At 36.8% G+C, this 15917-nt stretch overlaps 2 protein-coding genes across 2 annotated transcripts in view; one reads left to right on the top strand and one right to left on the bottom strand.

Annotated features, from left to right (window-relative positions):
• Nucleotides 1-4003, top strand: part of LOC107691067 (uncharacterized) — a 21076-nt gene extending 17073 nt beyond the window's left edge. The window contains 5 exon segments of the mRNA XM_074187012.1: nt 98-215; nt 555-693; nt 978-1071; nt 2861-2962; nt 3704-4003. Of these exon segments, the coding sequence (XP_074043113.1) occupies nt 98-215; nt 555-693; nt 978-1071; nt 2861-2962; nt 3704-3754 (504 nt within the window). The 3' untranslated portion in view covers nt 3755-4003.
• Nucleotides 4004-7078: 3075 nt separating this feature from the next.
• The window catches only part of LOC107691055 (methylenetetrahydrofolate reductase-like), a 16047-nt gene continuing 7208 nt past the window's right edge, over nt 7079-15917 (bottom strand). Inside the window, exons 6-12 of the mRNA XM_016489534.1 lie at nt 12877-13127; nt 10878-11012; nt 10612-10792; nt 9887-10069; nt 8161-8262; nt 7961-8080; nt 7079-7765 (exon numbers count right to left, since the gene is read on the bottom strand). Coding sequence (XP_016345020.1) covers nt 7547-7765; nt 7961-8080; nt 8161-8262; nt 9887-10069; nt 10612-10792; nt 10878-11012; nt 12877-13127 — 1191 coding nt within the window. The 3' untranslated portion in view covers nt 7079-7546. The remainder of the gene's footprint in view (nt 7766-7960; nt 8081-8160; nt 8263-9886; nt 10070-10611; nt 10793-10877; nt 11013-12876; nt 13128-15917) is intronic.

Genomic DNA, 15917 nt, shown 5'->3' with positions numbered 1-15917 from the left:
TTTATTTATTTATTTATTTATTTATTTATTTAGGTTTGAATGTTTTTTTATAATTTAATTTGCAAATAAATTGGAATAAACTGTATTTACTTTACAGTGGTTCAGGTGTTGGACACATAGCAGGGGTTTGTTGAAAGCAGCAGACACGTTTTGTATGAAGAAGAAAATAAATGAAGCCCGGTTTGTTCTGAGGACGTGGTCACTGTGGGCTAAAGGTAAAGCAGTTTTTTTAACAACTTTGCATTGTGGATACTATTAAATTATCTATGAAGTAATGTAGGCGATTGAATAAGCTATTTGAGTCAATCATCTCGTGCAAATATAATGTGAACTACATTGCACTGCATTAGATAACACAATATCAAACTTAGTGACATTTGCTGTAGAAAGATGGCACAAACACGCTTTCCAAGAGAAATATTTCACAACATGACAATTGTTATGTTGGAAATTATGAAGTTTGGAGTGACATCAGGTAGAGCAAATGATGACAGAATTGTAATTTTTGGGTGGATTGTCGCTTAAAGTGTTAAAAAGACGTGTTTCTCCACCAGAGCGTAAAGCGCAGAGGCGGGAGGCTGTGAGTCTCTGGCTGGAGGGCAGAGCAGTATCTAGAAGTTTCCATCAATGGGTCAAAGTGTATCAGCAACAGCAGAAAGCCTCCCGCCACAGACAAACACAGCTTTCACACAGGTAAACACTGCCATGGTTTTCCACAAGTGAAAGATAAATATAGCAGACTTAACCTAACACACACAATAACGTGTTCACATGCACAAATGCTTACAACTCAACTCAAGAGTATTGCCCTAATAATAAACCGAGCTGATTTAGAGCTAGATTGTAAAAAAAGTGGGAAACAGTGTGGATAGGTTTTATGTATATAGTTTTGAGAAATGAGCTGTGACTGGTTTTGAGATTATTGGTTATGAATATCTTGCTAATATAATTAGTGATATTTTCATGATCAGCATCAGAGCAGTGGAGAGAAGAGGAGAGTGTGGACTGACCCGACTGTACTGGACCTGCTGGAAAAACCAAACTGAAGCATCACTGCTGTGTACACAACAAGTAAATAATCAACATGAATCAGCATTTATTATTATGATTATTAACAGACAATTGAGTTCAATCATTAAGTGACAATAAATAGTTTAGCAATAGTTTAAATAGATGCAGAAAACAGTGAAACAAAACAGTAACGGTGACCTGCATACATTATTCATGTTGCGTAGCATCGCTGGAGTATTGGCTACCGTATTATTATCCACAATTCACAGACCTTCCTCAAAAGTGTTCAGGTTGTCAGAAATCCACAAAATAGGTCACAGAAAGTATTGTGTTTAAAGCGTGTTTAGATGACGGAAACAGCACTTCTGTTACCGAATGCTTGTTGTGTTTTCTCAAGAATATTCTGGGCAACACATTAAACCGTCAACATTAAGATGCCAAACATTTTTGAAAATCTGGGCAATTAATCTGTACATTGTTGCATCCAGTGGGGACATAATTATGGATTATAATGACTTATACTGTCTTTTATACTTTTATACTTATATAATAGTTTATTTATGCAGAGAAGAATCCATCCATTCCTCAAACCATATGGGTCACAGAGATTATATACAGTATATATGTATGTTTATAGGCCCTATTTTTAATAATGTTTTTTTTTTATCATACTTGAATTTCACAGATTTTCAACCTTTCACTTTTGCACATAATTCTGTCCCACATTTTGTATACATACTTTATAAAACAGATAGTTCCGGTCCTTGATTCTGATTGGCTGAGCCGCGTTCGAAGCTGTTGTAAATTACACTACAAACACACACCTTTGTCTACTTCTGTGTGTTGCTCGGCAACCACTTTGTTGGAACCTCAACTGATTCTGAGGAACTACATTGCTTGGTGGAAGAATGCTGTTTTTATTAATATCATTACACTTTATTTGCTCTGTTTTATTTTGTGAAACCTTACTACGTATATGGAATACCCGTTTTATAAAAGCAATAAGCCCTGTGAAGCCGTGGTTTACAGTGATTTTATAACAGCTAAGGGGCGTTTGTAAGGCACAACGTCCCTTAGCTGTTATAAATCCACTGTAAACCACGGCTTCTTGGGGCTTATTGCTTTATTTTACTTGCATTCTTTTTTCAAATTTAACCATCAAATATATAATATATTGACATATTTTTGTTATTATACAAGCAGTTGTACAACTTTATAATAATCTCTACATGATTTATTTTTACTTTCAGTAACTATTTGTCACCTTGCTCTTAAGATGAACTGATAAAGGTGAAAGGTGATTAAAAACAGTGAAACATTTAATTAATGTGCAGTCATAGCACCTAAAATATGCACGGTTCCTTATAGATATAAATTAACGTTACACTGAAAGAAATTGACAATATTTGTTCAAAACTTAGTGTACAGTGTGCTTATGTTTAGTAATTTCAGAATAATTGTCATGTTTGTAGTGGCTATACTGTATTTCTAGTATTGGTGGGGCATATTTTCTCGCGTACACTCTCAAAAAAAGGTACAAAAGCTGTCACTGGGGCAGAACATGTTCAAAAGGTATACTTAATTGTCTTATTTACCCCTAAAGGGTGCATATTGGAAACTTAAAGGTACATATTGGTATCTAAAGTGTATATATAAAGTGCCTTTTGAAAGGGTACCGCTCCAGTGACAGCTTTTGAACCATTTTTTCTGAGAGTCTAGGGCCCACAAACCCCTACAAGAAAGCAGACAGAATATGTTAGCAACCCCCCAACAAGGTGCTGACAACTATACTATTATTTGATTACTGTCACAAAGAATTCTTAACCTTATCCTTCTCTTTCTGGTGCAGTGTGAGCGCTCTGTGCTGCAGAGAGCCTGGAGAAAGAGACACATCCGGAACAGAGTGTCTGCTGATTGCTCAGCCACCGTTAACAGCACGCTATTGGCTCAGGTAAATCAGACGCAGTCCAACACTCTTTAAAATCTCGCCATGTTAGCACAAGATAGACAGGGTCATCGTGCACTTAGTATCTCTAATAGCTATTAGGTCACGGTAATCTGGTCCGTGCTTAATCAAACCAGTGTGCCTGTGAATAAACGCATAAACATTGACTTTCACCTTTATTGTTCACACTGTCTTATCAGTGTTAAGCAATGTGGAGCATAAATTCTAGATTACTGGAACATTTGCATTCATTTTTCATCAGCTGAAGGATAAAAGAGTCCAAGAGACTGCAGAGGCTGTAATCAAAGGCTCCCTTATGGAAAAAAAGTGTGCTTAATTCAATTCAAGTTTATTTGTACAGCGCTTTTCACGATACCAAAATGCATTTATTTTCAAGGGAGACACAGCATAACAAAGTTGAACAGGAAGTGCATAAGCTAATTTGAGATAAAACTGCATAGGCAAGAGAAAACATATTTTATTTCAACTATAGTAACATTTATGTAAAACTGATTTTTTATTCCATTTGAGCCATTAAAATGTAATGTGATGAATTGGGGCATATAAATTGGTTGATGAAAAACAACCGTTTGAAAATAAAACTTTGGCATAATAATGTGACAAAAAGTTCAGTATTGTGTTAAATGTTTGAGTCACATGGCACAATTGGCACCATTCCCTGAGATTAACCCACACAAACAACTGTGTACAGATTGATAATAATAATGATTTTTTTTTTATTGGCAGGTGTTGTGGCTGTGGTGGCAGCGAGCCCACGGGGCAGACTTTGAGTCCTAACCAGTTCTGTCTATTTACAAGAGTGTTAACAGATGGAAACCAGCCAGTGAAGATCATAGACTGCAGAAACTCCACACGCCTCCAAAACAATCATCATTTATCCTGAGTATTCAACAAGAGTACGACACATTTACACACGTTCCCTGCTGTCCATTCTGGAATGACAAATTCTCCTGCATACGTATTTATTTACATTGGGATTTCCTCTGGAGGAAAAAATCCCATAGATTTACATTGAAGGAAGGAGCCCATCCCAACAACTTGACAGTGGGCCTTTTTTTCTTTTTCAATGTTGTGTTTTCAACACTGTTTGCAGTAGATGAACAGTGTGTAGGGCCAAACATGAACACTTGCAGCTAGTCTGAGCTAAATTGTGATTGATTTCAGGTGAGACTGGGCTCTTTATATGCAACATCTTTGACATTTGGACTGGTCGGTCCGCCTCACTCTGATATTAGTGCACAGGTGTTGATGAATAGCTCCAGAAGAAACAGAATTCCCAGAACTTCCACGAGAAATGCCGGCGGTTCAGAGGGTTCACTTATGTAACGGCCCTATAGTGAGTTTAGAATGAGTGTGTGTCAGGTTACTGACTTACTGACTCCTGCATGGAAGAACCAAGAGTGTGTTCAGCGTTCTTTATTTTATTATTATTATTATTTGCACTAAGTGGCACTTAGCTTGCCGAGGTACTAAGCAATTTTTACATACTATATGTATATATATATATATATATATATATAAAGTACTGGTATAGAATATTTTCCATGCCGCCTTTGTCCAATTTTTTTTATAGAAGCAATAGATTTGCCATACTTTTTGATGAATAAAAATCAACTTTTTCAGTTTGCTAAGTTTTTTTTTTTTTTTTTTTAGATAATGTAATCTTGTTAAAATTGATTTTATAAAATTGGTATCGAAAAAAGTATCGTTCAGGAACCGGTCTCGAAGTCAAGGTATCGATATAGAACATTTTTGATTTTTTTTTTTTTTTTTAGAAAATGTCAAGATATTTCAATCCTTTTAAATATTTTAAAGGTGAGTATTATTTGGCAAACACTTTTTAGTGTCCTTGCATGTTCTTACTATAGTAATAACAGTAAATTATGCATAATTACAAACAATTAACCCTAAATCAATCCCTAACCCCATAGTAAGTACGTTATTACAGTCTTTCTCGATTGCTTAAACACATTTCTTGAAACTATGCCTCGTATTCTCAAAACAGTAAACACAAATCCATAACGTCTCAATACTTCATACGATATCAAAACTCATACCTGAACATATTCCACTCGTTGGTCTTTCACTCTGTCAGAGTTTCGTTCGAAAGGGACGCGGTACGCCTGTTTCAGAATAGTAATGAAATTAGTAACGCGTACTAATAGTAATGTAATGAAATAGTAATGCGTAATGAAAGGACGGATAATTTATGGAGGACTGTTTCCTGATCCTGGTAGAGTAGACTACAATGTGTCTGCACAAAGGCTGTTTCTACGAAGTGGGGCAGTTCCAACTTTGCCTGGCGCTTCTGACTCACAGACTTCATATAAATGAACTTTTAATAACCATGTTTAAGCAATGAAGATTGCACATGTCTGTTCAAGCAAAAACAAGGTCAAGTTCATACCGTTGGCTTCCTTCCAACAAGTGTGATGTTTGGTGTGACGCCGCACGTGGATTCGAATGTGTGCAGCTGTTGAAGTAACTTCAGGTTTAACATAACATCTGCTGATGGTAGCGCACCAATCCTTCACCATTATCAACTGCAGCGTGTCCAACAGAGGCATGGACCTTGAGATGTAGGTGAACTCCAAATATAAATGTTGTGTGAATCACAAGCAAACAAATAATTCAGTGATAATGTCAAACGTGGGCATGTTAGCACAGGGGGAGGAGCGTTTGTTTATTGAGCTTTCTATCGCCAGCAGAACAAAAACGGTCAGACCACTCAAAAAACAAAAAAAAAACTCAAAAGTTTACATCCATAATGGCACCACATTACAACCGTTACAAACCAGTTACTCCTCTAGTATTCACTCTAGTATTCTAGTATTTGTTTTCATTAAAAACGAACATGTTTCACTCCCAATTCTCTTTACTGTAACATGGAAAATTTCTATAAAACTTAAATTGTACATTATTTATATATCATGGTAGTTGTTTTTAACCACAGTAATGATCATCAAAAGTAAAACATTCAGATGCATTTAGGCAATGAGAATTGTAACCCTGGAGCACAAAACCAGTCTTAAGTGTCAATTTTTCGAAATGGAGATTTATACATAATTTGAAAGCTGAATAAATAAGCTGTTTATTAGTTAGGATAGGACAATATTTGGCTGAGATACAACTATTTGAAAATCTGGAATCTGAGGGTGCAAAAAAATCTAAATATTGAGAAAATCACCTTTAAATTTGTCCAAATGAAGTTCTTAGCAATGCATATTACTAATCAAATATTAAGTTTTGATATATTTACGGTAGGACATTTACAAAATATCTTCATGGAACATGATCTTTACTTAATGTCCTAATGATTTTTGGCATAAAAGAAAAATCAATAATTTTGACCCATACAATGTATTTTTGGCTATTGCTACAAATATACCCCAGCGACTTAAGACTGCTTTTGTGGTCACAATTTAGAGTGAAAATGTTATTAATTATCAGGAAAATGTGAAATGTTTCAAAATCTTTAAAGAGATAGTTCACCCAAAAAAAAGAATCATCAGTATTTACTCGCCTCATGTTGTTTCAAATCCATAACACTTGTGCAGTTTTGTCCATCTGTTTAAAGTCAATGCATGCAAAACCTCAAACTTCTAAAAGTACATTGTGAAATTCAAATCAAGAATTTTAATTAATCTTATTATGCATCTTTTAATATGATGTGCAGGTTTAATTTAGGCTTTTATTCATACATAAACATTGATCAACGCACATCGACCATACTTGCTGGAAACGTGCAGGAACTAACCTCACTGGTTCTTGCAGAAGCAGAAACGTATTTGTGTGACACGTGAGAACAAACCTCGCTGTTTTTGCGCATTAAACATGCATGTTCGAGCTTCAATGTAAATTACATGTAAAAGAGCATAAATTAAATCTGTTCGTCATATAAAGCGAGCATATCTCTTCAGAACACTTGGAATGCTCCTTTTGTTTGTTACAATGTCTTTATGCACTTTTGGAAGCTTAAAAATTTTGGTTGCATGGACTTTCAATGGATCGACAAAAAAAACTGAGAGAACAAAAAATATCTTCATTTGTGTTCTGAAGATACATGTAAGTCATATGGGTTGGAACAACATAAGGGTGAGTAAATGAGAGAAGTTTCATTTCTGGGTGAACTATCCCTTTAAACAAAATTGTTTTTTTTTTTCTCTTCTTGATTTTGCATAGAAATATGACCTGTTTGACATTGGATGTGACCTGTTTTTATAAGATTCACCTATAAAGTCTGAGTGAAATACAGTAGCAATATACTGTATTTTGTGTCCACACGTTTGACTTCAACAATCATATATTGAACATGCAATATCCAAAATACTGTCTATAAATAGTTAAAATATAAGAAAATGGCACCCAAAACTGCAAACACAAGTCCCTTTAAAGATTAAGGCGAATCATCTTATGTAGTGTTACATTTGGCATGATTTTTTTCCCTATGCATTGGGAGTAATGACGAATTAAGCTCTGAAACTGACTTAAAACACTGTGAAGTCTTCAGTATGTGCGTGTGCATCGAGACTCTCAATAGCAGCGCAGGCAGACTTGAGTTCTGTGATGCTACGATTGACTTCCCTCCTCCTGAGTTGCTCGAGGGGAGTCCAGGAGCGCGAACATGTCTTCGATCACCTGCCACAGACAGCTGTCGAGCGGGAAGTCGTTGTCCACCAGGTTGACGAGGAAGTAGTTGTCGTGGATGTACTGAATGATCATGCGTGAGGGAGACTCGTCCTCGTATAGCTTCACCCACTGTTCAATCCACAGCGCAAAAGCCTCGTCCTGTGGGAACAGACAGACACGATGGCGGTTTTGAGTCTAGTTTATCTTATCACCGAGACAGTAACAGTGAGTGAACGCCTGGGACAGTGTACAAATGTGAGGTCAATGAGGATGTGCAAGCCGTTTAAACAAGACCTAATAAATTTGCATTGCTTAGTGGTTGCTAAGGTGGTTACTAGGTGGAAAAAGCATCACCTTCCAGTACATAAAGCTGACTGGATCCACGACGGTGGGCTGAATGATCTCTCTGCCGGGGAATATGCCCCATGTCACAGCGTTGGGCTGCATTTCATGGGCATTCGTAATATTCTTGCCCTAAAAAGAAGAGAAAATAGTTAAAATGTTAAGAACTGGAGATTCTACCATGGTTCTTGTAGGGAGTGCTGGTGTTTTACCTGAACGTTGACTATATGGTAGTTCACACGAGGTTCATACTTCTTCAGCACTTGCAGAAGCGCAGTAACATTTTCGCTGGACGTGAAAAACTCAAGGTAAGCCTGTTGATTTCAAGAGGTAAAAATAAAGAAGCTGAAAAAATCATTTCCAAAAGTAAGCCAATCTTAAATAAACCTAAAAGATAATAAACCCTAAAATAAAGCCACAAATGACCAAGTGCACAGTTCCCACAGTATCACAAGCAGAACTAGATCTGATGTACTCTACGAATTAATACTATAAATTTACTGACAGCATCATTGCAGCAGTTTTTTAGTATGATTAATATTCGATTATAGTTTGTTTTGTATATTTTCTATTTTCATTTTTAAATAGTTTTTAAGTTTTAGTTTTTAATTTACTTTTGTTGTTGTTGTTATTTTAGTACTTCAAATTTAACTAAAGGAAAAGTTTCCTTGTCAACTAGCTGAAAAAGTTTTTTTGTAATATATATATATATATATATATTTATTTATTTATTATTATTTTTTTCAATTAATGATTTTTTTTCGTTGTTTTAGTTGTAGTTAACCAAAATTAAAAATTCCTTCAGCATTTATTCCCCATCACGTTGTTCCATAGCTGCCGTGCAAAACGGACAAGAGAAATATATTTAGTCCACGATATGATCTCTGCTCCATTCAAAGTCCTCTGAAGTCATGATGCTTTGTGTGAGGAATCCAATGAAACATGGTACATCGCACAAAGTTTCATGTCAGTGACAAACATCTTTGCTTCTTTCATGTCAGTTTAGTATTGTTAATATACCATTAGTATTTAGTATTATATAGTAAATTTAGTAATACTATAATATACCATAGTATTTATTAATATTTTGAATGTTAGAATTTTTTTTGTATTTTAAATTTACCCAAAGTTTTTGTCATTTTTATTAGTGTTTGTCTAAACAGTTTTATAATTTTTAGTTATTCTATTCCTTAAACATACTAAATTAATTAAAACATTTTATTTTTATTTCAGTTAATGTTTATTTCATTTAAAGTAACAAGAACATTTTCATGGTTTTAGTTTTAGTTAACGATAATAACCATGAAACAGTGATTACAATGAAACACGTTTATGTTTATGTCTAGAATTAAACATTTTAGAGTGGAAAGGAAGATTTTCAGCAGTAAGACTGAAAGTGCCCCTATTATACACAGCGTAGGATACAGCGTCTTCTCGACATGATGTTAACCACATGGAAATGTTACCGTTTGTGGGCGGGCAAGTTCGCGACGTAAAACGTGGGCGTGCAAATGTGTTACTTTGTGACGTAGAGCCGTAACAGAATAAGATTCGAATTCCTGATGACTCATTTAGGCGATTGCGAGCCGACTCTTTTTTTTGATAGACAATAACTTTATTTATCGCGCACTGTCGGCTTCACAAATTTGCAGATAGTTTATGTTCACATACAGCTACATGACACACTGCATGAAAGGTAATATTCGAAAAGGCATAATAGGGGCACTTTAAATTTCAGTTTGTTCCTCACACAAAACTATCAGAAGACTTCAGAATACAACACACAAGTCATATGGTCATTTTTTGAGCTCAACAAACCCAGTCCTCGTTCACCTTTCATTTTATGGAAAAAGCAGTTCGATCGCTCTTTCTTGAAAACATCTTATTTTACATCTCGAGTGACCTATTCTCATAGCGCGGTTGCATATTTTTGCTGACCTTTTGAAAGACGTATCCCCCCGCAGGGCCCCAGCCCACAATGGGGTCGGATGAGGGTTTGCCGTTAATGTTGGGTTGAGAGTTAATGGTCAGAATCCCTCTGCGGTTCACCTTCTCCAACTCATCCTTCAGCAGGTTGGTCTCCGGAGCCAAAGCATCATCGTTCCACGGCAGACACATGACCTACGCAAAGCAGAAAGCAATAATGGAGTAGTGTTTGTATATAAATTATTTAGGACACATACAGGACTCGAATATTGATGACATGAATGGGGCAGTATGATTAAAATATTACATCACGGAAACTGTATATCATTGTTCAGTCAATTTATGCTAGTTGAAAGTCTCGTCACATCCCGATATCAATCACTAAGTTAAGCGGGCTGAATGAATGAATCACGTTTGCTGATAAACAGACCTCTGCACATCAGTTGAATTCAATATTAATGTGCAAAATGTGCCTAGTTGTGACATCGTTTGGCAACCACAAATAATTAGCTTCCTTTGTGTTGATCCAAACAACACGCCTTCATAAGTTCTTCCTCGTCTTGACTTCTGGTTCATGCTGTGCTCTGTATTTGTGTATCACTCGATGTTCCTTCACATAAATCACCTGTGCCTACACAAATACACCTAGCACAGTCAGCAGCACTCTGCTCTTATTCATACCCTCATATAGTCCAGCTGTGCATGGCTGTATTCTGACATTGGCTGTATGACTCTACCTTGTGTCCACTGGGATTGGTTTGGCCAGTGATGTAGTTGGTGAAGACTTCATACACACTCCCCTCGTTCATTAGTTCCTCACCCCACATCTGCAGGAGGGCCTCTTTGGGAGACTTGCTCTTCAGGTAGAACAGGTAGTAGTCTGTCAGCTCGCCAAAGGCTGGTGACGAGGAGTTACCCCTGACAAGATGGCAAACACGGTCCTTCACTTTTCTCTAACTACCCAAACATAAAACTCAGAATAGAAACATTTAAATGTATGTACCATCTTCCGTTGGGGAAATCATCCCAGTCTTGCGTCCTGTAGATGTAGCTTTTGGGTCGGGAAGCCCAGAAGATTGGCCTGACGTCTTCTACCTTACGCTTCGGATGAGCGCTGACGGCCCAGGGCAGAGGTCGCCTAAAGGTAACAAGATTAATGCAAAGAGGTGACTCTCATGAAGCCTGTCAAAAGCACTTCCAGGCCATATTTTACCCCAAAAATCAGAAGAATTTAATATATTTCACTTAAAGAAAATTATGTCTTAATTTTTTTAAACGTTAACCTTCTTGGCCTTTATTTATTTATTTTTTTATCATGACATAGTTTTCAGAATAATTAAACATTTAATATATTAAGTATTAAAATATTAAATTGAAAAAAAAATCGATGTATTACATTTAATTTTGACTAAATAAATGAGTATACAAATATTGAGAGCCCTAGAACTCAAAATGCCTAACAATATAGTAATGACTTTTACTTTTTTCTATTGATTTATTTTTTGCATTATGATAATGAAAATTTGGGAGAGGGTGCTGAATTGTTGTAAAATAACCAATATCTGCACAGGTGTGACTGCACATTAACACCTACTACCTACAATAAAATGTACAATTAGACTAATAAACTACATTACTTGACCATAACATTTTTATTAAAAAAGAATATATTGCTGGTGCTGTTATATTAGGGTATTAGGGCCCTATGAAATATTAAATTTTTTCCAAATTACCCATTTTTTAAAAATTCTTTCCATTTTATTCTTTTGGATTCGTTTTTTTTTTCATTTGTAACTTTTCTGGATTCTGTTCTAATGGTTAAATACAATTTTAGTAATCAAAAAGCGTATCTAATTAACTGAAAGTATGTCGTTTTTTGATTTATTATTAACAGACACTTGTCCATATTGAGATTTGAAAAATGGTACAGCACTACTTTTTGATTTATTCATCCAAAATTTGCCAAATTCCATGTTATACAATAATTCCGTTTTTATGTCAGGATTCCATGATTCTGTCCCGTTCATCATAAAGCCCTATTATATAAAAGCAATACAGAACTTGAGGCCCCGGTTACAGTGATTTAACATGAGCCTTCGTGTCGTGCCTTATAGCCCTTATAACCATGGTAAAATCACTGTAATGCACAGCCTCTTACTTCTTTATTATCCCAGGGCATTAAAGTTACAACCATGTTGCATGTGGGCATGTACTATTCTGTTGCCAATGTGCAGCAGGATGTAGTCAATGGATTTTAGGGATGCACCGATACCGATACTGGTATCGGTATCGGGCCGATACTGCGCTCCTGTTAAACATTCAATATTCACTGGAAAGTTTGTAGTTCGGTCGGATATGTCAAAAGCAAGTAAAACAATGCACAAGTTACTAAAGCTATTTGACGGTAAGGAGAGTGAGAGAGAGAGCGACTCTCATTCTGCACCAATACAAACATGTGCGCGCTGCGTATGTTTAGCTTGCTTTAAGGCCAAAGTTTTTACTTTGGTTATACTTCGGTTTTTACTCGTACGCGAGGGTCCGTGTACACTGCTCGTGACGCAAATTACATCACCAAAATAGTACCCGTGCACTCCTATAATGTATAACGAGTGGTTCCCTGCATTATTGTAGTAAAACGTTTTGTGATTACAGTATTGAGCTCTAATGTGCCATTAAAATGAACAGTGAAAGTAACAAAAGCTTATACATTTTAACAGGTATAATTAAGTGTGGAAATAACTGAAGGTAATATCTGTTTGCTAAATGAAGCCAACTAACATGATTCACATTATTATTATTACTATTATTTTGTTTCTGTACCCAATATTTAAAAAAAATTACAAATGCTATGAAAATACCGGTATCGGTATTGGTATCGGCGAGTACCAAAAATGAAAGTATCGGTATCGGACTTGTTCTGTAAAAAGTGGTATCGGTGCATCCCTAATGGATTTCCTGTTAGAACGAACAGGAGCAGTTTATCACAGAACTGAGTCACTCACCGTGGATCCTCGGCCCATAAGCCCAGCTGTCGGAGCACTTCTATGGTGGCCACCTCTCTGTTGAGTGTGTAGAAGTGCAGGCCTGGGACCTCTCCGCTGGCCAGAAGAACCTTACACATCTCCACCGCCTGCTGGATGCCGTAGCTGCGAATGGCGGCGTCATTATCCTTGATGGGCTCAATCACCTGCATGATCTCCTCGGGCACTTCCAGTTTGGAGAGTTTGACCAGCTGACGCAGTGAGTGATACCCCTGCGCAAACAACGCAAATTCAAACTATGAAGACTGAACCAAGGAAGAAAATGTTCTAAGAAAGAAAGAAAAGCATGCAGGTTTGGGACCATGCTGCGTTTATGCCATGTCGTAATTACTAGATGACAACCCTGATGTTGTATTTTGAGCTGTTCACATCCTCAGACTCCGTTTCTGTGGGAACACATGCCATATTAAAGGGGTCATGAACTGGCTTTTTTATTATTAAGTTGGCTTGTGAAAGCCAACTTACTGAAATGCTATTTAAACTTCTTCTTATTATTATTATTCTTCTGATCTAAATTATCAACTGTATCTCCTCCTAGAGCTTTAACTCTACAGACTCCAAACTCAGCCCAGCTCTTCAGACTGATCTGACCGGGTGTGCTATATCTTTCTAACTGATCAGACTCATGGTTTTCTTAAAAATTAATATTAAAAATCATAAAAATCCCATAGACTTACATTGAAAAGTCTCTGCTCACCTGAACATTGACTATTTCTATCTATCTATCTATCTATCTATCTATCTATCTATCTATCTATCTATCATCTATCTATCTATCTATCTATCTATCTATCTATCCATCTATCCAGCTATCAACTGACTATATCTATCTATCTATCTATCTATCTATATATCTATATATCTGTCTGTCTGTCTGTCTGTCTATCTATCATCTGACTCTATCTATCTATCTATAATCTGATTCTCTGAATCTATCTATCTATCTATCTATCTATCTATCTCTGACAGACTGTATTGCCTTCAAAACATTCAAACTTTAAGCTTTTAAAACTACTTTAAACTTCAAACTATTTCAGACTGAAGACCATCAAACTTAAAACTTTTTAAACTTTTCAAACTTTTTTAAACTTTTTGGTCCGGCTTTCTCAAGCCAACTTAAAGTTTGTCTAGACGAACTTTTTTATCTAGTTTTATACTGTTGTCCGAGGTCCACTTATGACTCTCGCGTGGTTTTTACATTCAAAAACATCAAAAACAATAAGTTTTTTTATTATTTTATACTGTTGTCTGAGGTCCACTTATGACGTTCGCTTGGTTTTTACATTCAGAAACATCAAAATCAATAAGTAATAGGCTATTTTCTACCCTGGTTTTGAGGCCTGCTCGAGAAACGCTGGGTTTTTATGGGCGTGCCGCATTGAAGACTTGGAAGTAAACACCCACTGCTGTGACTGGATAACAGTTTTGCATCGCAAGCTGCCTTTCTGTGTGTCTGTTTGACAAGCTACGTCCTTCATAGTTGGAGCCTTCTGTGACTTTAGACACGTGCACATAATCAGGACATATCAAGCGATCTCTAACAAAGCAATAGTGACACAGTACAAATATATTTTACTCACATAAGTGTGCTGCGCCATTCCTGTCGGATCCAGTATAGATGGCACAGCATTGCTTCTTTCATATATTTTCAGATCATTCTTGCATTATCAAGATATTAACCTCAATCAAATTCAGACATTATTAAACAAAATATTGCAAAATAACAGCTTAAATACAGGGTAGGACCTACTCTGTCTTTAAGCTGTTATTTTGCAATATTTTTACCTATCCGGTAGGTGATTTGGTTCAAAAACATTTTTTTGTTAGGTTCATTGAAAGTCTCTTCACATCCCGATAGCAAGCACTAAGTTAAGTGGTGTAAATGTATTCATATGTATTTATATCATCTGTGGAAGGCGTAGGACCATAAAATGTTTACCAATCATATTTCTCGGTCCGAGGGCTACGATAGGCCATCCTACCTGCCTGTCAAAGTACGTATTTGCAAACCTCTTTCACACGATACGTCCTTAGCGCGTTCATTACACTATTGCAGACCGAGCGAGAATGGAAGGCGTTATTATTGTAATATTATGCGCTTTGTACTGTAATGTTTTCTCACCGGTGAATGAGAAATTAGCTAATCTGACAGCGTTGCATTCAATCCTCCACCAGCGCCGTCTCTCATCGTGTCGCTGGTTAGCCTCTGCTCTGCCGGTGCGCGGTCATGTGTTTTGCAGGAGGCGTGGCTTTGGAGAGTGATTTGCAGGGAAGGTGGGATCTTATGCTTTCAAAGCTAGCTTGCTATTGCTAGTCTCTCCAAAATCGCTTCCTTCCCTACATTTAGCTACATTTTACTCCTGAAGCTGCTGCCATTTTGAGTTTTTCCACATGACGTTGCAGCAGTTAGATGGTACAGTCCAAGTCTGAGATCTTATGGCTCGTTTCCACTGAGCGGTACGGTTCGGTACAGTACAGTACGCAATTATTTCCGTTTCCAATGTCAGAAGTTGTGAATGGTACCAAAATAGCGAACCGTACTACTTTTTTGGTACACTTCCGTTGGGGTACCTAGCACAGCAAAGGGTACCAAAAGGGTGGAGCTAAACTCACTGCAGAACGTTGATTGGTTGACTAGAATCGTCACTTCTAAATATTACTGTTATTGTGTCATGAAATGTAGTTTTAAGAGTTTTTCAGGCGAGAATGTAATTGTTTAAAACTGAAATCTGCGGTTTATTTATTAAGATAGCACCTATTTGAAAATTTGCTATGCCGATTTCAGAGCTCCAGGCGATCACCGGGCGCTCAGGGCTCATGTATCCGCCTAGAGCAGCCTTAACTCGGCTAGTCCTTCTGACATTTGCCGCTGGCTCTGATGTCTCTGTAGTGATTAAACATGAGATACAATTCGTTTTGGGTATATTTAACAGGCATTTGTGGTCTCATGAATCTATTATTTGTTCCTGGTCATATCGTTTTGGCTGAGCACAAGGTATGTT

Source organism: Sinocyclocheilus anshuiensis, unplaced genomic scaffold (assembly GCF_001515605.1).
Source record: "Sinocyclocheilus anshuiensis isolate Anshui unplaced genomic scaffold, SAMN03320099.WGS_v1.1 scaffold158, whole genome shotgun sequence".
NCBI lineage: Eukaryota > Metazoa > Chordata > Actinopteri > Cypriniformes > Cyprinidae > Sinocyclocheilus > Sinocyclocheilus anshuiensis.
The sequence above is the reverse complement of the archived record's forward strand: the minus strand, read 5'-3'. Positions and strand labels throughout refer to the sequence as shown.